This window comes from Antechinus flavipes, chromosome 1 (genome assembly GCF_016432865.1).
Source record: "Antechinus flavipes isolate AdamAnt ecotype Samford, QLD, Australia chromosome 1, AdamAnt_v2, whole genome shotgun sequence".
Taxonomy (NCBI): Eukaryota; Metazoa; Chordata; class Mammalia; order Dasyuromorphia; family Dasyuridae; genus Antechinus; species Antechinus flavipes.
The window spans coordinates 21,610,489-21,634,738 of NC_067398.1; the positions used below are offsets into that span (position 1 = coordinate 21,610,489).

General features: G+C 41.3%; 1 protein-coding gene across 3 annotated transcripts in view; it reads left to right on the plus strand.

The window, feature by feature from the left end:
* PTPRG (protein tyrosine phosphatase receptor type G) overlaps positions 1–24,250 on the plus strand; it is a 786,314-nt gene that overhangs the window by 652,513 nt on the left and 109,551 nt on the right. For all 3 annotated transcript variants that reach the window (XM_051980013.1, XM_051980023.1, XM_051980032.1), the window contains exons 10-12: positions 1,417–1,525; positions 7,306–7,355; positions 9,269–10,046. In XM_051980013.1, the coding sequence (XP_051835973.1) occupies positions 1,417–1,525; positions 7,306–7,355; positions 9,269–10,046 (937 nt within the window). The remainder of the gene's footprint in view (positions 1–1,416; positions 1,526–7,305; positions 7,356–9,268; positions 10,047–24,250) is intronic.

Sequence of the window (24,250 nt, forward strand, 5' to 3'; positions counted from 1 at the left end):
TTCATAAAATCAGAGAGGAATCTCTTGAAAGGCACCCAAGGTTATGATGTATTTTAACCTTTCCCTTGTCATAACTGTGAGTCCTTAAGGGATTTTCCTCTGTCTGAAGTAAAGATGGCTCATATTAATCAGCAGAAACTATCAAGGCACTTGGGTAGCTTCTCATTCTGGGCAGAAAAATAATTAAACAGGCAGTGATGAATAGATATGTGCTGGAAATGCACCCTGGCAAATCCCTGCAATGGGGTCATGGGGGCTTTACTCTGAAAGGGAACGTAGATCAGAGGTAGAGAGGATCAGGCATGGATTCATCCCAAAGGAGAGAAGGAAGAAAGAACATCCTTTGATAGCACTTTTTTTTTCATCCAATCTTTCATGATTATTTTCTTTGGGAATAGATAGAATTAATTTTTCTACTCCTCAAAAAGTCACATTGTGATCTTAATGACAGTTGTGTCATTAGATTGCCACAAGCACTGCTCTTAAAATGGCTTCTCTTAGGGAGATAACTCATTGCCACGAGTAGCGCCTTCGGTAGAGAACCATTTGGTATCCCTACGTAAGTTTTCTACAAAAGCCGTGGAGATAGTATACTGTACTAAAGCTGGAAGGGACCGACCTCAGAGATCTCAGAGTCCAACCCATTGTTTTATTCATGAGAAAACTAAGACATAAGGAAAATGTCTTACAGAAAGTCACATCTGTGTCAGAGGCGTAATTTGAACCCCAGATCTCTCTGACTTAAGAACCAATGAGCATCCAGTGCATTATAGCACATGTCCCCTTGAAAAGTCCAGAGGTTGAATTGATTTTTAGTTGATTTATCTTTGCATAAAAATCAGAAGGGAAGAAATTAAATACATCAGCAGGAGGTTTGGGAAGTCATTTGTTGTTGCTTCAAAACTACCATATCTCCCCATTAAAAAAAAAAAAAAAAAAAAAAAAAAAAAAAAAAAACCTACAGGCTTTTAATTTTTTTTCCAATTGGTTTCATAGTCTGGGAGTAGGTCAAATGGTAGCTGATGCTCTTAGAAATAGTGATCTCTGTAAAACCAGACTATGAAAATCAATCAAGATCCCTATTCAAAGGCTGGGAAATGGAGGTTCAAATCCCATCTTTGACAGATACAGGCTGTGTACCCAAAGCAAGATACTTAATGCACCTGAACCACTCTCACCGAGGCACTGCCAAGCTCAGTATGTAGAGATGGTTCCTTTGCTGGGAGTTCTGCCCACCAATGGACTCCCAGATCTGAACTATCTTGACCAAGAAGGAACAGCTGTTTGAATCCATCCTGGATAATATTCAAACCATTGTGTTGATCTTTTGGGGTAGCATGGGGAAAGGAGGGGAATAAAATAATATTCATTTTCCTCTAAAACAAACTAACTTCTATCTTTTTCTTAAAAATACAGAAAGCCATCATTAGCCATGTTTCACCCGATAGCCTTTATCTCTTCAGAGTTCAGGCTATATGCAGAAATGACATGCGCAGCGATTTTAGCCAAACAATGTTGTTTCAAGGTAAAGTATGTACTTCTTTCTGCGGGCAATATTGATTCCTTTCCTCTTTCCTCTCTCCTTTATTTATCATCCTCCCAGTCTGTTGGAATCTGTAGGCAAAAGAATATCATTAGTTGTTTCATGTGTTGTATTTCTGGTCTGGTTGAGGTATGGATATTTTTTATCCATTTCAGTCTTCAGTTATATTTCAGTCTTAAAAAAAAAAAAAGAAGTAAACAAAACTCTAGTATTCTCTGGCTGTTCTTTAACAAGAATACTGTGTAAGCCCAAAGATTGAAAGAGGAGAATAATATTTCTCACACTCTGGAGAGCTAAGAACTGGGACATTTTATCCATAAAGTTGTGGCCAGTCACCAGTTTGACATAAAACATGTCCTTCTGATGACCATCTTGGCATTCTCCTTCAGAATTCTTGGGTGATTTGGTTTGTAGCTTTCTCAGGAACATGTGGACACAGAAACCGATCAAGTGGATTTGTTTTTTGTATGTTCTATTTAAATTTTGGTGTTTTCATTTGTGTCTCCAACACTTAGCACAGTGTGTGGCAAATAGTAAGCATTTAATAAACAATTTTTATTCAGAGTTTCAGTTTCTATGTGGGACCCTGGGCAAGTCACTTAAACCCGATTGCCTCAGGAAAGAAAGGAAGGAAGGAAGGAAGGAAGGAAGGAAGGAAGGAAGGAAGGAAGGAAGGAAGGAAGGAAGGAAGGAAGGAAGGAAGGAAAGAAGGAAGGAAAGAAGGAAGAAAGAGAGAGAGAAAAATAAAAAGAAAGTTTTAATTTCTGACATCTTTTGCTTTTATGCTAAAGTTCAGCTTTTATCTCTAGTTCCTCAGGCCCTTCATGACTACTGAAATTGGTTCCCATTGACCATTACTTAGATCTTACAGTTATCCCGTATTCCAATTGTCCCTCTTTACAGAAGCTCTGAAGGTATATCATTCCCTCTGTTCCCCCCACCATCACCGAGAAGACCCCATCTTGTCCCAGGTGTCCATTTATCTTTCTTGTAATGGTTTTAGTGAATGCTGGCTTTATCACAGTTCTCAGTATGGTCCCCAAATCCTATAAAAGAATTGGAAATCATAGCCACATGGAATCAAAGTCTTGACAAAAGCAAAAAGACTCCACGTGAAGGAACAAGTACTGAATGGATGTTTACCTTTTGTGTTACTCTATAGGAGAATGATAACAAGTAGTTTATAGCTTCAAAAATGTAAGATACCATTTTTTGGCATGCGTCTGTAGAACTGTCACTAAAGACACCAGTAATTTTTGGATCAAGTTGTACCAAGCCCAGTCAACTTTTCCAATAACTCCCCAAGGACCAGTGATCTATAAAGAAGCATTTAATATTTAAATATTCTATGTTAATGTTAACATTTATCTTACCCTTCCATTCAAACTAATTGGAATGAGCTGGGCCGCCTTGTTTCATAAATAAATCAGCCTTGCTGGAATCTACCAGTGCCATAAATGAGTTGGCTCTCTTCCACCCGGAGCAATTGGATTGCAGGCTAGGCCCTCATCTGTGCCCAGTGAACAGAATAGAAGAAGGCCAAAGTCAGAGGCGTCTGGGACCAGAGCTCAGGAACTTTGGAGACATAAATCATTATTAGGTCTCCCAGGTGCTCAGACCAAGAATTTGGAATCTGCAGAACTGCCTTTTCAGATTAATAGGCCACCGTGATCTTTGGCTTCTGTGTAAGGTTTGAAAAATTAAATGTTTGCAATATAACGTAATCCAAAAGGCCTTGTCAGCAATAAATTTGAAGTCAGGAATATTTTAAGTCACAGAACCCAATGATTTGTGGAAAATCACCCCCCTCTTTCTTTTTTTTTTTCCTTTTCAAGCACTAATTTTCTTTGTTTGATGCTTTGAATGGACTCATCTATAACCGTGGATTATTTTTTTGTTCATTTTTCTATTAATTCCTAATACCCAATATTGCACATGGATAAGCAAACACTTAAGGAATCTTTACCTGAAATAAAAGTGGCTTTCATCTCCATTCTACTCAAAGGAAGTTGCTACTCTTTACTTCTTGACCCATGCAAAGGTCTGTAATCTCTTTTCGGCCTGGCACTTAGTTCGAAAATATTTTATTCAGCTCTGTATTTTTCCCATTGTCCCATTTTTAAGATTTTTAAATTACTTGAATCTATGTGAATTAAAATTTTAAATTATTCCAAATTTAAATGTCTAGATTGGCAGTAACACCCTTACCCCACCATGTTCTATTTTGCTGCCTTCTTGCAACATAACGTTGGCCCTAGGTTTTGAAGACAATGCCAGACAGTAAGTTTTTGGCTGCTAAACAGAGAAGTCACAGAATACAGTTGGTGATAGACAGAAGGCTTGTTTTCCAAAAACCAGCCTAGCTAAGTTTGATCATAAGTTTGATGACCCTCGGCCCCAGAAACTCCCCAGGACAGCCCACCGAGCCCCAGAGGGGTTGCAATCTGTGTTGTAGAAGAAAGACCTACCCTACAAAGTCAAAGCTTCTGAAGGTATAGAGGCAGAGTAACAGGAGCCAGGCAGGATAGGATGAGAATGGAACCAATGAATAACTTTTGGCTGGGTCTTGAAGTCAGATAATATTTTTGTATCATTTGAAAGGCTGTTTTTACCCTGGGTAATATATACTATATACATATATATTATATTAATATATACACTATATTATAATATATAATTAATATTATATATACTATATATTAATATATTACTGTATTGTGATGTGTATAATATATATACTCTATTATGATATATATTATTAATATTATGTACTATATGTGTATATATATACACTATATTATGATATATTAATGATATTATACATAGATTATATATTAATATCAGTGCATGAAGAAAAATGAGGAAATAGCTGTAAGAGTCTGTGGTCAGAGCAAGTGTTTTAGTTTGATGTTTTGTTTTATTTTTTTTTCAGAAAATTTAAATCTATTTTGGTTCATAATGGATTTCAGAATAGTAGAACTTAATGCTCATTTGAAGTTTAAATAAGTTAGAGGTACCAACCTCAGACCCTCCTAATGCCATTTAATAGTTCTGCCTTCCATCTGTTGATTATCTCCAATTTATACTGTCTTTAACTTGTTTGTATGTAGTTGTTTACATGTTTTAACCTCTATTCAACTGTAAGCTTCTTGAGGACAGGATCTGTCTTTTGCCTTTCTTGTATCATTTAGCATAGTATCTGTTACAGAGGTAGATGCTTAATAAATGTTGACTGACTGAGTATTTAAACATTTAGGCCATATTTTCCTTATACTAAGTCCTCTAGTTGTGAATTTGTTCTAATAGGAAACACAACTTTGTCCTTTTAAAATTTAAATCTAATTCCTCCTACCTGGTTTTCTCTGGACTTTAGGAGCATCCGATTAACATTCCCCTTATAAAAATTCTAATCAAAGTCTCTCTTCCTCCTCCTCCTTCTCAACTTTTTCTTTTTTTTAGCCTAAATAATCATTCCCCTCAACCCAGAGTTTGATGTTACTTCTTAGAGTTCTGTTTTATACTTCAGCAAATTTAGTGGATTTTCACTGGACTCTCTCCAGAAAGTCCTTTTTATTCACTTCAAGGACTTGTAGACTTTTCTTTCTATCCCTAGCATTTAGCACAGTGATTAACACATAGTAAGTACTTAATTAATGCTTATTGGACTACTGATTGTAAAATATTCTACTAAAGTGTCCATATTATCCCCAAATCAAACACAAGGAGATCCATTGGGTCATATCTATGAGTCTCTTAGTATTCAGCCAGACAAACTATATTTATTTTAGGGATGGCATTCATTAAGCCAAAGTGGGCAAAATTGTTACAGCCAAGATGAGGGCTTTGCTAATGGACATGTCACATGGTTAGCCCAGAGAAGGGAAGATTGAAGGGGGAATATCTGAGGGCCTCCAAGATGGCATCCGTAAAACTCCAAAGAGAATTTCAAGCATTTGTTCTGTGTCAGGTACAGTGCTGGGCACTGGTGATACAAAGACAATGACAAAATAGCCCCTACCCTGGGGGAGCTCACATTTCACCAGGAAGATCAGCTATCTCCCTAAGGAGGTATAGAGCCAGAAAAGTTAAAAAGGGGGAATGCACTAAGAATTAGAGATCAGAGGATCTGGCACATGCTTTATTCCTCAGCGGAGGACATAGACCCTGAGAAGTGTAAGTGAGGAGGCAGGAAATGGAGATCTAAGTCTGGATTCAGGTGGATCCAGATGTAGATGGGAATACCCTAAGAGAAGAAGCCTAATAGCAGAGAAACAAGAGAATATTGGCTTGGTTAGAGTAAGGACTGTTTCAGCCTTTTATTTTTTTGGTGCAAGAGGGAGTATCTGTATGTCACATAGTAGGTCTCTCATAAATGCAATAAATTGGTTGAGGTCCTCCCATCCAGCTAAGAAATTTGTGAGACTCATTCTCTTTGATTCTGTCCCCTTTCCCAGCTCAGAATCAAAAGTAGTTCCAGAGGGTCAAATGCCATCATAGATTCAGAATGTATTTATTAAGCACCTACAGAGCACCTGGAATTATCCTAAGCACTGGCATGAAAATAGCCTCTGACCTCAAGAAGTTTTTATTCTAATCCAAATAAGAAAATTTCCCACCAGTTGAAGTTGAAAAAAGCTTTCCAAGAGTTAAGGTCAGGGATATGTTGGTGCCAGCTCAGATTTGTTCATGAGAGCTACTTGTTAAATTTTAAACATGCACATTTATACTTTGTTACAAAGTTTGTTACAAACAAATGTTCCATTTATCATTTTGTTGATGATCTAGATTTAAGAAAGCAATGGAGAAAATATGAATACTGTAGATTGACTTTAAACATGTGTCCTAAGCACATTTTCCACCTCAGAAAGTCCGGTGCTAAACATGTGTTTCAGCACACCGCTGATTAGGCTATGTAAAGGTGGAATTAGTTGCCTCTGGAAGATACTAAGTTCTGAATCCTTGAAGGGACTTGGGTAGGATCTGGTGGGGTTGCTACCTATAGGCTTCCTGTTCAGGTACTGGTAAACTTGGAGTTACCCTGGGGAGGGAGAGAGGGAGGGAGGGAGGAAGGAAGGAAGGAAGGAAGGAAGGAAGGAAGGAAGGAAGGAAGGAAGGAAGGAAGGAAGGAAGGAAGGAAGGAAGGAAGGAAGGAAGGAAGGAAGGAAGGAAGGAAGGAAGGAAGGAAGGAAGGAAGGAAGGAAAGAGAAGGAAGGAGGGAAGGAAAAAGAAGGAAGGAAGGAAGGAGGGAAGGAAAGAAGGAAGGAGGAAAGGAAGGAGGAAGGAAGGAGGAAGGAAGGAAGAAGGAAAAAGAAGGAAGGAAAAGAGGAAAGAAAGACAGATCACTGTTTTCTTCTGTATGTCTCACTGTGGAATGGAGTAGTTTTTCCTTCACTAATTTCCATATTCAGAACAAATGGAAGTCTAGGTCTGTAGAAAAATAAAAATATACCACTCCTGCCAAATCAGGTTCTCAAGCATTTTTAAGTGCTTCCTACTTGCCTGACCCTGTGCTATGTGCTAAGTTTGATGTGTTTTGATCATTAGCATTTTTTACTAATTTTCAATGCCACGTGGAGTTTATGATGTTGATTATTTTCTATTAATTATCCCAAACTGCTCAGGCTCCTAATTGCAACAACAACAAATAAATAAATAAATAAAGCATTCTGGTGAACAAACAGCAAAAATCTAGCTAAGGTGGTGGCTATGAAGCTCCTTAAAGAAAACTCTGTCTTGAAAATGAAATTTCTTTTTCCCCCTAGCCAATACTACTCGAATATTCCAAGGGACCCGAATTGTTAAAACAGGAGTGGTAAGTAATGATTTTTAATGTCTATGTATATTTGCATGTAGTTTGAGCCATCACCACCAGGTGGCAGCAATTGGTTGCTAAACATCTTAAGGTGCCTTAGATCCAAGTCTAAAGTCAGAGAAAATTGAAACCAGCTTATTTAACTAGGAAAAAAACAACTCTACATTTTATTCCTTAGAGTTCCTCCATTTTTATGGGCCATCAAATAAACAGAGGCAGCCTGGAGTAATGGAAAATGTTTAGTTTGGATCTAGGGACCTGGGAATCTCTGTGGTCTTGGCTAGGAGAGTTATCTCACTACCTGTATCCTCTAGGGACATCATTTCATCTCGGTGGTCCTCAGTTTCCTCTTCTGGAAACTGAATGAATTTGGCTATAAATGAGCTCTGAAGCTCCTTCCAGCTCCCAATTTCAACCTTTATGAATACACACCGGAGTTGGAGCAATAATCTGGTATTATGTACCTTTATTAGCTTTTAAATTCTATGACTCTATTAAGCACTTAAATTGTTCTTGAAACCATAGAATTTTAGAGCCAGAAGGGACCTCAGTTCTCATCTATAAAATGAGAGGGTGGGATCCAATGATGCGAGTCATCCTGGTGGAATGGCAGAGCTGGGTGGGAGAAGCCAGTTCTTCTCAGAGGATCACAGAGTACTGGAGAGAGCCTCTGGGTCATAGAGTCTAAATCTCTTATTGTGCAGAGAGGAAATGGAGAGGGGAACAGCCTTTCCTGAGATCACACAGGTAGTGAGCCCCAACACCAATGTTTGAACCAACTTCCTCTGACTCAACATCAGTCCTTTTGTATTGAGAGTCAATGTTTTACTCATAACTCTATGCTAATTATGTTGTTTAGTCATTTTCAGTCATAGGTGAGTCTTCGTGACCCTATTTGGGGTTTCCTTGGCAGAGACACTGAAGCAGTTTGCCATTTCTTTCAGTTTATTTTGCAGATGAGTAAACTGAGACAGAGTTAAGTGACTTACCCAAAGTCATACAGCTAGTAAGTGTCTGAGGCCAGATTCGAACTCAGGAAGATAAGGACTTGCCTCTAAGGCCCAGCATTCTATATCCAATGTGCCATCTAATTATTTATTACACCGTCATGCTAATAACAGCCAACAATTATGCTCTTAGCTGTAAGCGTTAGAAAATTTTCCACATGTATTAGTCCATTGGATCTTTAAAACAGACCTGTGAGGTAGGAATTATAATTGTCACCATTTTAGAGAAGAAGTAACACATACTGAGAGAACTGAAGTAATTTGTCCAAGATTACACAGCTAAATCCTTAAGAAAGGATTTGAACTCCTATTTTCCCCATTCCAAATTGGATGCTCTTGATAACTTTGGCCATTGTGCCATCTAGGGGCCAGTTAGAGTAATACAGCTGAATATCTTCCATATTATAATAGTGTCTCGGTAATCAACAATTAGGGTTAAATCTCCACTTCTCCTCGTTTATAAAATGAACAGTTTGGATTAAAGCAGTAGTTCCCAGAATATGGCCTGCAAACTCCAGGAAGCCCCCATGGCCCTTTTTAGGGGTCTATGATATCAAAACTATTTTTATAATATTAAAATGTTTTCATGAATATGGTAAATATTGATAGAGCTCACTCTTATAAACAGAAGCTCCTTGGAGTCCTAAGTTTTTAAGAGTAGAGAATAAAATGTTTGAGAACCACTGGGACAGATGATCTTTCAGACTTTACCTTCTGATTTTTATGTTCTGTGATACTAAGGTTGAATTTTAAAGTAATAGAAAGTATTCTTGGTCAATATGTTGACTTGTAGAAAAGGTAGATCCGATTCTTGGAAGTGTGGCCTTTCCAGGACTACTCACTGACTCTCTCTCCATTTTGTTTTCTCCTTTGTCCCTTCCCAACCCTCCCCGTGATCCCTTCAAGCCTACAGCCTCTCCTGCTTCTTCCGCCGACATGGCGCCCATCAGCTCTGGGTCTTCCACTTGGACTTCATCGGGCATCCCCTTCTCATTCGTTTCGATGGCTACTGGAATGGGTCCGTCCTCGAGTGGAAGCCAGGCGACCGTGGCTTCGGTGGTGACCAGCACCCTGCTCGCCGGCCTCGGCTTTAGCGGCGGGGGGATCTCTTCCTTCCCCAGCACTGTGTGGCCCACCCGCCTCCCGACGGCGGCTTCGGCCAGCAAACAGTCGGCCAGGCCTGTGGTAGCCACGACAGAGGCCTTGTCTTCTCCGGCCCCGGAAAGTGACTCTACCCTGACCAAGGATGGCGAAGGCGCCGAGGAAGGAGAGAAGAATGAGAAGAGTGAGAGCGAGGATGGCGAAAGGGAACACGAGGAGGAGGGGGAAAAGGATTCGGAAAAGAAGGAAAAAAATGGAGTGACCCACAGCACGGAGGTCCAGAACAGAACCAAGCCCACCCTCGTGCCAGCGTCTCCTAATCGAACTGTGGAGGAGGACAGAAACGAAACTATAGCTGGCCAAGGGCCGGATCCCAATGTCCTCCCCACAGACCCAGCAGATGGGAAAAGGGAAACAGTGACCGAGCCCAGCACGGACCCCGTCACCTCCACCCAAGTGCCCTCCATGGTCACAGGTGAACATCATACGGGCAAGGACCCCAAGAGACCAGAGGTGCCATCCAAAAAGCCGAGCTCCAGAGGGGACCGATTTCCTGATGATAAATTCATCACTGTAAATCCAGGTAAGGGGAAAATGGATACACCATGATCTCCAGGCTGGTGCAGTTTTAAATGAGTTAGGGGGAATCTGCAAGGGAAGCAGAATGGATCAGCAGAGAAAGCTTGGGATTTGGATTCACAGAACCTGAATCTGAACCCTGGCTCTGTTGTTCAGTTTATGTAACCTTGTGCAAATCATGTAATAATGGCTAATGTTTATACAGAGCCTGCATTTGCCAGGCAATATGCTGGGTGCTTTGCCATTACTATCTCATTGATCCTCCCAACAACCTTTTGAGGTAAAACCTATCACTATCCCCTTTTTACCAATGAGGAAACTGAGGCAAACATAAGTTAAGTGACATGCTTGAGATCCTACAACTAACAAGTATCTGAGGTCAGATTTTAAATTTGGTTCTTTCTGACTCCAGGCTCAGCATTCTATCCACTATCTCAAATGGCTGTCCCATAGCTCACCTCTCCAACCTTAGGTTCATTGTCTGTAAAATGAAGGGGTTAGAATAGATTCTCTCAAAGGGCCCTTCCAGGTAAAAATATGATGTGCTAGGGCTTGAATATTCTGTTATTCTCTCTCCTAAAAGATACTTATATTTCAGTACCTAAGAGGCAACCTATGGTCTAGTAGGTAAAGACCGAAGACCATCCCGTCCTGCCTTTGACATATCCTGGTGGGGTGCCCATGGGCCGGTAATTGAACCCCCTCCGTTCCTCTAGGCGATTCTCTGAAGCAGTGAGGAATACCTTGTTCAGCCAGGTGTCCAACAAGCACTCAGGAAGCTCTCCTAAGTGCCAGCACAGGAAAAATACAAAAAAAGAAGTTCAGAACAGCAGGCGGCTCCCATTCTAATGGGAGAAGCAACATGCAAATAACTACATATATCCCAAGATACATATAGCATAAACGGCAGGTAATTATACCAGAAAGGACTTGTAGAAAAATTGGAACAGCAATAGAAGGAGGCTCCACAGTGGAAGTATCCCCATGTAGCTCAATTCACAGGTTTGAGCAAAAAATAAAAGTCTTTACCTTTTTATTTTTAGTGAAGCCTTTTATTTCTCCCTAGTATTTCTCTTCTCCTCTCAGAGAACCTGCCTTAATAACAACCAAAAACTATACAGCAAAACTAATGAAGTGACTATCTCTGAACGTGTCTCCGTTATCAATATTCTGTCCCCGTCTCTGCTTTTAATCTTTTCTGGGGGAAGAGAGATATTTTGTGCTATCCTTCAGATTCTATATGGCTCATTATGCAGCCACTTAGCTACATCCCATCAGCAATGAGTTTAGCGGTGTCTTTCATTAAGGTATCATTGTGTGGTTCTACTGAGTTTGCTCTCATTTGAACTACATTTTCTCACACTTATCTAAATTCCCATTTACCTTTCTTATGTCTTATTCTGTAGGCAGCTAGGTGGTGCCATAATACATTGAACACTTGATCTGGAGTCAGGAAGATGAGTCTTAGACATTTACCAGATGTAGGACCCTGACCAAGTCACTTAATCCTGATTTCCTCCATTTCCTCTTCATCAGTAAAATGAGCTGGAGAAGGAACTCCCAAATGGGGCATAAAGAGTCAAATACAACTGAAAAACAACTTAATAAATTCCTTATTCCATAATATCATAGGCCACAATTTAATTGATATTTCCTAATCAATGGGATCTTTGGAATGGAATGAGATAGGCTCTGTAAAATGTTTTGCAAATTGAAAAGAGTCATATAAGTCATTGTGATTATTTGTTTCCTATTGTATGATTTTAAAATGTGACCCTTTCCAACCTTTTTTTTTTAAATAGTAACCTAGTTCAAGTACTTTTTTGTCATTTGGCAATAATTTAGTTCTCTTGATAAATCTGCTTGGAATCAAGCTCTTTAGGACGTTCAAAATAATCCATACAAACATTTAACCATGAGAAATATTTCTTGCTGACAAACCACTTTATTTGCCCAAGATGAAATTCCTGTTCTCCTAATGTTCTTCACTGTCCGGGCCCCAAGAGTTGGGTGCCAGTTGGCCAAAGTCAGAACTGGGCACTGTCAGGACTGGGTCTCTACAACCCAGTCAGCCAGATAATTATTCTTTTCCTCCCCTGTCTCTGCCATCTATCTATCTCATTTAATGAAGCCATTTTTCCCTCATGTGAGCACAAGGGTTGTTATTGTTGTGGTTTGTTGTCTTTTAATAAAAAAATCTTTGATTTTGCCAGACTCCAAAATGTTTGGTAACAAATTTTTTGCATCAAAGCTGTCGTGGAGTTATAAGAGTGCAAAAAAGAGAGAGAGAGAGAGAAAGAGGAGAGAGAGAAGCAACTGGTAAATATTTATTTGCTTTTACACTTGTAAACATTAAAATTCATCAAAAGCTGAGACCTCGTATGTGAAGTTATAACAGAATAAATTTTCATGCTTTGAGTTACATTCCTCCTTAAAGCTAGTAATGGTCTAATTTTTTAAAGGTCTTTGAGTGACCTTCAGTTTTGCACCAATGATAAGGAAATGGTCAAAAGCATTCTGTCCAGGATTGATTCAAGGAAGGGATATTTACCTCCATATATAGACCAGTTGACTATTTAAAGGTAGAATTGAAAGAATAATGAGTTGTTGAAAGTGTCCCTGAATAAATTGGTTAGTTACTGCAAACCTTGGGTACAAAGGCAGTGTCTCTTAAACACTCAACCTTTGACCTCAATTCCTGACCCAACTCTGCCTCTAATCTGTGCCGTAAAATCATTTGCTTCACTTGACTAGTTGGTACAATCATGAGAAAATGTTACCTTTGAAGCAAGGGAAAAGACATGGCAAGAGGGATCTTTTGTGGTAACCGGAAAACTTTCTAGATAATCTAGAAGGGGACATTTGTACTAGACTTTGGAGAGCTGTGATATCCTATGTTAGCCAAAAGTAATGGCTTACTCTATATGGCACTTAGAGTTTTACAAAATGCTCATCACTTGTCCTTCTCAACCATCCTGGGAGAAAGAGCTATTTGATCCTCTCCTTTTTACAGATGAGAAAACTGAGTCTTAAAGAAATTTAGCAAAGTACTTCAGATCACCCAAAAAATCATTGTCAAAAGCAGAATCTGAACCCGGATCTTTTTGAACAAATTCAATGTTCTAGTTATTACTTCAAGAGCTATGTACAAATGAAGTATTGCCAAATCTCAGAGCTGGAAGGGACCTGGCAACCATCTGACTCAAACTGAAAAATTAACATCCTCTCTAGAACCTCAAAATAATCCATACAAATATATAACCATGAGAAGTGTTTCTTGCTGACAAAATACATTATTTGCCTGAGATGAACTTCCAGCTCTTCTAATGTTCTGCACCATCTATGCCCCAAGAATTGGGCGCCAGTTGGCCAAAGCCAATATTGGACACGGTCAGGGCTGGGTCCTCTACTGTGCCTGATGAGTGGTCAGCCTGGTGCACCTTAGACGCTCCTCATTCTCCTAAGGAAGCCCATTTCACTTAGGGGGAGCTCTTGCTGCTAGGAAATATATTTTTCCTCCACTTATTAATATTAAATACATGAATGCTCCTCGATAAAATTAATTTCTTTGTACCTTGGTGCCTTCTCACTCATTGGGACGTCCTTGTCCTAATATTTGGGATCAAACTGAGCAAGACTACCTCCTCTTTTGTAACAGCTCTTCAGATGCTAAAGATAAAAACATTATTATGTCACCTTAAAGCTTCTTTTCTCCCAGTAAATGGATTTTTGTTTCTTCAGCAGCTCCCCGTATGACATGATCTCCATGCTCTCTCTCTATCTTAATAAACGTGGTACGTGGTTTTTAGATCAGGTGATAGAGGGAGTAATCAGGGAACTTGAGGGATAATATCTTAGACCAATAGAGCAGATTTCAATTAAGGAAGTGTGCAGCTAGTGTGACCATTCTTTCCTTCAAGGAGACTGGACCCCCTTGAATGGCAGTGTCCAACTAGGCAGCTCCTTTGAGGAGCCAAAGGAGCCAGTAGCAAGACTCAATGGCAAGAGAATTGGGGAAACCCTCTTTTTTGTTCCCTTCTTTATAACCTTCTCCTAGAACTTTAATTTTGTGCCTATTTCAATACAAAAGAATATCTTGATTTTATATTAGTATCCAAAATACCTAGCATATAGTAGGCTCTTAAATAATATTTGTGGATTGTATGCAACTTGGAGAGCCGCTCTCATCTGTCCAGTAATTCTAAAAATGGAATGGTCCAACTGAAGAGAACAGAGGTACTTTTCGGAGAACTTTCATCCCCTTCTTCTAAGTCCTTTCATTGGCCAAAACTATAGATTTGCTCACAAAATTTGCAGGTGCATGGACTACCAGATCACCCTGCAGGTCTCAATAGTGGTCTGTCCCACTTAGCTGGAAGGCACAGCTATGAGGTCATGGGAGGAGAAATGAAACATATATTCATGCTAAGTGGTTATGTGGCTTTTGACATTATCTTAGTTCACCAGTAATGCCATCCTTCCATAAGCCAATAGATCTGTGATCTTATCACTATGGGTTTTTCTACCAGGGTTTACAGCCTGGGGTTACAACCCACAACCTGTCCTTGCTTGTCTTTCCTATAGAACTCTCACCCATGTCAGCCATCCTCTGTCCCCTTTTTCTCTTTCCCCTGCTATAGAAGTCAATTGACTCACATCTGGATCTTTGTGACTCTACTTGGGGTTTTCTCGACAAAGATAATGGGGAGTTTGACATTTCCTTCTCGAGCTCATTTTACAGATTGGAAAACTGATAAGTCCAGGGTACCATAGTAAGTGGCCAGATTTGAACTCAGGGCTTCCAGACTCCAGGCTTGGCACTCTATCCACATAGCTCCCAAAGCCGAAAGGACTAGGGGTCATTTTCTACTTTTCTTTGTTTCATGGGAAGCATGGATAAAACTGGCAGTCAGTATCCCTGTGTTTAGCTATACTAGTATACTGGTGCACGGGAAGCACACAAGTCTAGTGCTAGACTTTACTCCAAACCTCAACCTATTATGGGATCATTGAGTCACAGATATAACCTTAGAAGGGATGTCTGGAACCACCTGGTCCAACCTCCTCATTTTCCCCAACCTCTCTCATTTTCTAGAAAAGAAAACTCAAGGGTGAATGAGATAACTTGCTCAATGTCACACCCAAGCAATAAGCATCAGGGACAGGTTCTGAATTCAGATCCTGTCAGATGGTCTTTCCCCTGTACCACACTAGCTTCCCATTGCTCTTGGTCTTCGCAAAAGCAGAGAGATTTTCAGATTCTATTATATTGGAAAGGCTGACAATATTCATGCCCTGTCTCCTGGCTTCCTTCTGGTTCCAGCTCCATCTTTCCCTTTTATAGGAAGCCTTTCTCAGCCCTCCTTGTCTTAGTGCCTCCTCTCAGTAATTACCACCAAATTATCCTGTATGTTTATTTATAACAAGTCACTTTCATATTTTCCCACCCCTTAGTCTGTGAGTTCCATGAGAACATGCTTCTGTTTTGCCTTTTCTTCCCCTCAGAGTGCTTGGCACACAGTAGGCATTTAATAATTGCTTTTTTTTTTTAATCACCATGGTCTGAGGATTTCTTTTCCCAATTAGTTACTTCCAAAACAGTAGAAAATGACCTCCTTTTAAAAAGGTCCCTAAAGTTACAGCCAATAAAATAGAGTTATGGAATTGACTAAAATGATGATGATTGTGAACATGGATGGTAAAAGAATAAAGAATGGTGAGAGAGCAAAGGAATGATTAAATTGCCAATAATTCTCGTTCTTTGAGCTTTCCCTACTTCTCAGCCCATCTTGCTGTGATTATTTTCAAATGGCCCTTCACATATGCTGGAGGTGAATCACTTTAAACAAATATGGCGCCATGATTCTTACTCTCTGTAATCTCTATCATGTTTCTGCTTTATTTACTTATTTGTACTAAGAGCAAATACATATTTAGGGCTTCCCATTTAATATTCAGTCGCTTAAGCATTATTCTATTCTGAGAAGGAAAATAAAAGACATTCAATCTAATGTTATAAACTCTTCCCTGCCATTTTAAAGATGTAGTCAATAGAAAAAACTCATTTTCACTCCCTCTGAGATTTCATAATAAGATTTTCAGGTGAGGCTTAAAACCCCATCTTCATTGATTCAGTTCAGTTCGGTTGGCTTGGGAGGCATTTCTGTTCCAGACACCATCCTAAGGTCCTGGGGAGGTGAAGAGAGACAAAAATGAAATAAGCCCTGTGCTTTCTCCAGGGGGAGCCCCAAACCAAGAGTTAACTGCCCCCACCTTTCATTCTGGAGGATTGGGGAGAATAAGTAGATGGATGTGAGGTTCCCCTGGACTGGCTACAGAGGAGAAGAAGGTCTAATCACAGCTAGCCCCCGGAAGAAAAGTGGTCTGTAAATTCATCTTCCAGGCTCAGTGGGCATCCGGTAACCCTGTGAATCTGCTACCTATAAAATGGATTAAGGGAAGTTTGTTGAATTGCATTGTATGGGTAAACTTATCAGTACTGCCTTTCTTTGGAACCCTCCCTGGATTTATTTCTCCTGGGCTTTGCAGACTTTGGGGAGGGGGGAGGTCAAGTGCTAATCAGGGAGGCTTTGGTTCTGGGAAGGTAAAAGCCCCACAATTAATGTTGCTGGGTGCAGTCCCAGGAAGTAGCAGCCCACCCCCTGGATGGCACTGGACCACAATTAGGTGGTTGGAGTGATCCTTTTGGCTAAGCCGTACACTTGAAAAACTAGACTCCGCAAGGGGCTTGTAGAGTTTCTTGCAGAAGGCTGGGGAAGGAAGAGAAGGTGAGAGAGAAAGGTGGAATGCTCTAAGTCCATGCTGAGAGTGGAAAGTACACATGGCAGGGGGCCGCCGAACAGACGGGAAGGAGGACCAGTTCTCAGCTTTCGCCACCTGAAATCTCCAGATGCTACTGTAATAAAGTACACTGAGTGCTGATTTACCGAATCCGGTATTTATGGGCCTTGGAAGTCCGATGGGACTTTGGAAAAAGCTGTCCCGTTTCCCACACCTACAACTGCAATGGAGATCAGGATCTCCTCTTGGAGTGATAGGAAGGGAGGTGGGTGTGAATGGTGGGGGTGTTCTAATGGAAACAAATGGGATGCTGCGAGCCAGCCCAGGATCCATCATGGCGGGACAGAAGCCCCGTCCGAGATTGGGAGCATCCATCTGCATTTGTAAATGGCGAACCGTGGCTTCTCTGCATTGGTGGTTTATGAAATGTCAGGACTGGGGTGGAGGGAGAGGGGGAGAAAGTTTTATGCCCTGATAAAAGCCGCTGCTTTTATTATCTACAGTTTATGGTGATGAGTGGCTTTACTTAGGGAGAATAAACACATTTATGTTACCCACGATTGAGCTGGTGGACGGCCTGCCAAGGCGGCAGATTTATGGGCACAGGAAACACCTCCCTTCCGCGTGGCCTTCTCCCACCCTCCAAGACACCCAGAACTTGCTCTCTTCCATTCCCCAACTTCTGACCTTGTTTTAGATCCGGGCTCACCTTTGTCATTGAAAATACGCTTTTCTTCTTGTTGAAAGGACAAGGCTTCCTTACCCTGGGCTGAGCGGCACAGTGGAGAGGGTTGGGGTCCGTCTGATGGAGGATGCCTGCCTGAAGCATCCACACCACATTGTAATCATTTTTTATTTGCTTCCTACTGGGATGAAATCCAAGCCAGTAAAAGGCAAACAGAATTAATTCAGTGATGACATATGCCACTGAAAACTGTTTTTCTTTTCTTCTCAGTCTCTCTCTCTTTCTCTCTCTCTCTCTCTCTCTTTTTCTGTCTCTCACTATCTCCATCTTTGTCTCTCTCTGCATGTTTGTCTCTGTCAATCCCCACCTCTATCTCTCTCTGTGTCTCTTTCTGTGTGTGTGTGTCTCTTTCTCTCTCTTTCTCTCTCTGTCTGTTTCTCTCTCTCTCTCTCTCTCTTTCTCTCTCTCTCTCTTTCTCTCTTCCCCCCTCCCTCTCTCCTTCCCTCCCTCCCTCCTCTCTCTCTTCCTCCCCCTTCCTTTCTTCTTTTCCTCCCTCCACCCCTCTCACAGACCTGGATAGATAATTATTTACATATGTCATCTCTCTCTCTCTGTTTCTCTGTCTCTCTCTGTCTCTATCTCTGTTTCCTTCTGTCTTAGTCTCTGTCTCTCTCCCTCTCCTTCTGTCTCTTTCTCTCCCTCCCTTCTTCCCTCATTCCCTCCCTTCCTCCTTCCCTCTTTTCCCCCTTCCCTCCCTCTCTCCTTCCCTCTCTCTTCTCTCCCCCACCTTCTCTTTCCTTCTCTTCCTCCCTCCCACAGAGCTACCTCTCAAGGACCTCCCAAGCTAATACAAGAAGCAACTTGCAAACAACTGCTCCTAAGTCGGATCCAGAGTCTACAAGTCAACATGTATTTATTAAGCACTGGGGCTATAAAGAAAGGCAAAAACATGCTCCCTGCCCTCAGGAAGGTCCTAATTCACTGGGGGAGACAGGGTGCAAACGACATGATGTAGAGTGTGTACAAGTTAATCTCTGTAGAATAGCACTAGTAGTAGGGATTCCCACAGAAGAAGGGATTAGGGAAGCCAAGAGGCCAAAGTGAGGTCAGGAAGGACATTCTAATGATGGAGAAGAAAGACCCGAAGACAGGAAATGGAGTATCACATTCAAGAAACTATGTAGTCAACCCAGCCTTCCAAATTTAATGCAGTCCCTGAGTAGCTCTGGTTCTGTGATCCTGTGCCCCTGATACTGAAGGAATCCAGAGGACAATCTGTCCTCCATCATCCATTGGGTTGTCCATGTCCTACTTTGAACAGAAGCTGGAGAAGTTTCTGGAGGTGGCTCTTACAGTGTTCTCAGTCAGCAAATGCTATCTGCAGGATGAGCATTTGAAAGCGATCCCTCCTTTCTTCGGCATCTTTTGTACTGATCAATAAGATATGGCCCAAGAACCAAGATGGCAGAAGTCAGAATCGATTGGGATAAGGAAAACATAGAATCAATCCATGGGCCCCCTCACATCTGTGACACAAAGAAATTACCCAATTTCAAATTAATTGCTTAAGTTTCTCAAATGGCAATGGCGCTCTGATGAACACTTAATAAAGGAAGTTGTTTGACACAAAACCCTTATTTCAAGAGCCAGACAATGGTATACTTGGACATGTGAATTGGCCATTCCCAAAGCCATGTTTTTCACTCCGATTCTGAGTTCTTCTTAGATACCCTATGAGCTTGTTATTCCCTGGGATGGTTCACTATCCTGCTCTGACAAATAAGGACTAGTTCATCTTATGTCAGACAGCCTGCAGAGAATGGAGATCCCAACGAGCAAGAGCCAGATCAGCAAATTGGGTCTTAATATGAAAAAAAGTCATGAAGTTCAGGTCAAACGAGATGGCTGCTAGAGTCCTTTCTGAGTCTGCAGTTCTGCACTTCTGATTTGGAAAAGACTGGGAGGAGCCAGCCAGCTACACAGCCTTTGATGGAGGCAACCTGGATAACCTGAATTATCATAGAGCTTTTGAATCTAATAATTTGAACTTTAGATTGGTTTCATCACACTTGACTGGAAGAACAGGAAGTCCCTAGTGCAGTCCATCGAGAAGTGCGCTGAAAACTTCAAAGGATTTGAGGAAATTTGAACTCATGTATATATAAACACATATGCTGAAATTTGAACTCATATACATACAAATGTGCAAATATACATGCATACATAAATATATGTACGTGTGTTTTGTTTGTGCAAAGTTGAAGAAGGTGGGGAAGGAAGTGATTTACAAAAAAAAGTCCAATTTGTAGTTTTACTATTTACAACTTGACTTTCTGTTTTTCACATCTACAATAATGTCGATTTCTTTACTCAGCAGTTCAGCTCTGGGCTCCTTTGCCCCATGCTGACACAAAGTGTGTCTCACCGAGAGAGACCTGTGGTCGCTGGCTCATAGGATGCTGAGCTAGAAGCAACCTTAGAGATAACACAATAGACATCAGTCTGAAGATGGGCTGAATGGCTGCTCGGAGAGGACAATATAGAGCCAAAGCTTGTCTTCTGGATTCCTTAGGCATTCTGGGGAAGCCCGTGGACCCCTCTCAAGATGAAGGTTTTTGAATGCATAAAATTAAATATGGGGGAATCACAAAGGAAATCATTTATAGTGAAATACAGTTATCAAAATGACAAGTTTCCCCGGCCTGTGGCTAAAAAACTGTGGTCTGGGTGGTTGCTGAGTTCCCTTGTAGCTCTGAGATTCTGAAATAGACCCATGTTGTTTCTCAGAGCAAATTCAAGTCCATCGACCAACATCAGCTCTGTAATATTTCTGAGATATTATCTTTGGAGTGATTTATTTCATCAGGAAATGGGATTGAAGTTCAAGTGTCGCTAGATCAAAGAGTTGAGATTTTGAAATTGACAATGAGGGGAGGGCATTGTGGCCATAATGGCAAACCATATTTGGATTTAATTTCAGAAGAGATCTGCCTGAATTTAAATCCTAATTGACAGTTATGGGCTTTATGATCTTGGGCGTGCCAGCTGAAAAATGGGAATTACAATGCCTATAGTACCGGACTGGCTGAACTGTTTTGAGGATCAAGTAAAATATTGCAAGTCCAAAAGCTTGGTATAAATATCAGGAATTTTAAAGATGTCCCATAAGAAGAAAAAGACATAGTGTTGATTGTGCCTCTCAGTTAAGACGCAGTATGTCACATAGTAGGAACAGCCTTTGAGTTAGGGAATCCAGGGTTCAAGTCCTGCGTTTGACACAATACATATGGACTGTGACCTTGCTCTCTCAGGGTCTAGGTGATCATGACCTCTCAGGGTCCCCAGGTAACTTATTGAGACTCAACTTACAGACAAGTTGCTGATCTGCAATTTTAGAAGCATTTCCGCAATGGGAATTGCCTACATCAAGACAATCATGAGCCCAGCTTCCCTCCCTCATCCTATTACCAATGCTGCTGCATATCAGAAACCAGTAGCACTCATTCATTCAAATAATTTAATTCAATAAACTTTAACTAAGCATCCAGTATATGCAAGGCATTGGGGATACAGAGGCAAAAAAGTAAAGGTCCTTGCCTGCAGGGAGCTTACAGTTAACCAGCCTGATGATGACGGGTGGTGGGGAATAAAGATGGAATCTCCGGGAGCAAAACACCCATGCTCAGAGTTCTGTTTTCACCTGATGACTTGATTTTCTAGAAGAAAAGAAAATTTGGGAGTCAGGTTTTGAAATCTTGTTTTGCTCTTCACTGCCTGTAACCTCAGTCAAATTCTCTGAGCCTCAATGGCTCTCATTGTTGAAATAAAAGAATTAGATCCAAGGAACTTGAAGAGTGAGGTGGATGCAGGGAGGATTGCCACCTTTTCAGGGTTTCTCATCTACCTTTCATGTCCACCTGTGATCCACACCCACCTGGGACTGCAAGAAGCCACGTGCAGCAGCTACAACCTGGTGAACGTGTGAGCAGATGGGCTAAGGCAGGTTGAGGAGAGCGGACAGCCCTCAAATCCTTTATGAGTTAGGGGATGTCCACCCCAAGCACGTGAGGACTTCCCCTGGTAGAACACGCTGATGAGAATATTGGTCCCAACAGCAAATGTCGTGGAGGGCTTGGAACTAGATCAGCCATTGGAGTCGCCCAATGCCATCCCCTGCATCTGGGCCATCACCAACAGCCCTGGCTTTTGTCCTGCCAACGGCCTCTGGAGGAGAGGATGAGGCTGATGACTGCAGCCGTCTCACTTAAATCAAAGTCAGGACATCACCTGGGACGTCATTGATCTCCTTCGAAAACCAGACACAGCTCTGTGGTCCCATGCACAACACGGGGAGAGAAGTCACAGCCTGACCTCCTTATCCCTTCAGGGATACTTTTGACCACAGGCGGGGGAATGGCTGTGAACAGAGCATGCTGCCATTAGGTGGCCCCCGATGCCAGTTTCCCAAGCCGTACTCCTCCTGTGCCAGAAGCAACATAAACAAGCCTGTGCTTCAAATAAGCTTTGCACTTCTCCAGTGTCAAGGTCAACTGCCACGTCTTCCCAAAAGCCCATCTCTCTCCCTCTCCCTCTTCCTCTCCTCTGTCTCTCTGTGTCTCTGTCTCTGTCTTTCTCTTCTTTCTCTGTCTCACCTCTTTCTCTCTCCCTCTTTTTTTCTCTCTTTATCTCTGTGTGTGTGTCTCTCTCTATGTCTCTATCTCTCTCTCAAATTCCCAATTTTTAGCTGTCCTTTATTCACCTAGAATCCATCTTGATTCTGGTTAGATATGCTATTGTTGGGTGTTTCATATATTTTTTTCTTGAATAGACCAAGGCTTCTTCAACTTTTTCCACCCCTCTTCACCCGAGGAACTTTTATGCAACTCGGCGTATAAAACGGGTATACAAATCAAACATTGACCGATAATCAATCATAATTTTGTGACCCCCACATTCAGTTAGGAGAACTCCTTATGGGATCATGACCCACAGTTAAAGAAGCTTTGGAATTGACTGTTAGGAATAATTCTGTGTTTGTGCATGTACACATACATACATATATGTATACATACACATGTGTATAATTACATAATATATTGTATATAATTATGTAATATGTGACACATAATGTAATAAATATATAATTATATACAGATAGAATGCAGATAGTATTACTAGTGTGTCACTTTAAAAACAGAGATCGTCTCCTGAAACAGCGATTGCTCTAGCTGTCTGGCCTTCCTTCCTTTCCTTCTGTGGATCGTGCCCTGGAAGGCTTTCTGGATAAAAAGCTCAAGTCCATTTGGGACACTGGCTCCCTGTGGCCTCCGGCAGAAGGCATCTCCTGGTCCCAGGGAGAGCAGGAGGTGGGAGGCCTGCCTAAACAAGTGCTTGTGAGCCTGAGCCCTCTGAAAGTAGCTGCGAATAGGGCTGAGGTCTGGCCTTCCATATCTTTCCCCTAATTACAAGCCATAAAATGTGTGGCTCAAATCTGGCCCACAGTGGGCCTGACCCACACTGAGTTCATATGTATTGGGCACATGCATCATAATTAGCTTTTTAACTGGACCTCTTCTCTCTTTTATAAGAGAAGCCATAAATGCTTTCCTAGTTTTTTTCCTCCCCATCTCAAACATACCCCAAAACCAGAAATTACTCATTGGGCTCCAAGAAAGGCAGCCTGGCCAGGAAACCCAAAGAGAAAAGATGGGGTTGTCCTCTGTCATTGCTATCCCACTGTCCTGTCTCCTTAGGGTTTGGATTAAAGAGCTTTAGGGGGTAGTTAAATATGGACCTTCTGATCCTAAATATCTGCTACTAACTAGCCATGTGACCTTATACAAACCCTTTGCCTCAGTTTTCTCATCCAGAAAATGGGGTCAATTTCAAACCTATCTTTCTCATTAAGTGGGTTTTAGGAAGGAAGAAATGGAACTTTGTGAGAGCATTTTGTAACTTGAGCTAGATTTCAAGAAGGAAAGTCAAAGAAGTGTTATTTATTATCCATGATGAATGAAACTGGGGAGCCAGATAGAACATTGGATTTGGAATCAAGAAGACTCCTTCTCCTGAGTTCAGACCTCAGACACTTACTAGTCGTATGATCCTGGGCAAGTCATTTAACCCTGTTTACCTAAGTTGCCTCATTTGTAAAATGAGCTGAAGAAGGAAATGATAAATCATTCTGATATCTTTACCCCATCCTCAAAGGGGAAAAAAAAATCCCAAATGGGGCCACAGAGAGTTGGAAACAACTGAAGAAGAGGAATCAAGTTATCCCTACTCACAGGGAAACTTCATCATAATGTGGAAGACAACACCCACTTATAAGTATAAATGATCACAGTGTCATCCTATAGTGGAAAGGTCACTGGCCTTCAACTCAGAGGATGTGAATTCCAATTCCACTTCTGAAGCAAATCATTTAAACTTCCTGATCCTGTTTCCTCATCTGTTAGAGTGACTGTAACTATCTAGAATCTAAAACCCTCGATCTCCGAGTCGATGGAACAACGTGAGCTGGTTTCCTCATCTCTTAGAGCGAATGTAACTATCTGGTTTCCTCATCTGTTAAATGGGTGAATGTAACTAAGTAGAATCTAAAACCCTCAATCTCCGAGTCGATGGAACAACGTGAGCTGGTTTCCTCATCTGTTAGAGCAAATGTAACTATCTGGTTTCCTCATCTGTTAAATGGGTGAATGTAACTAAGTAGAATCTAA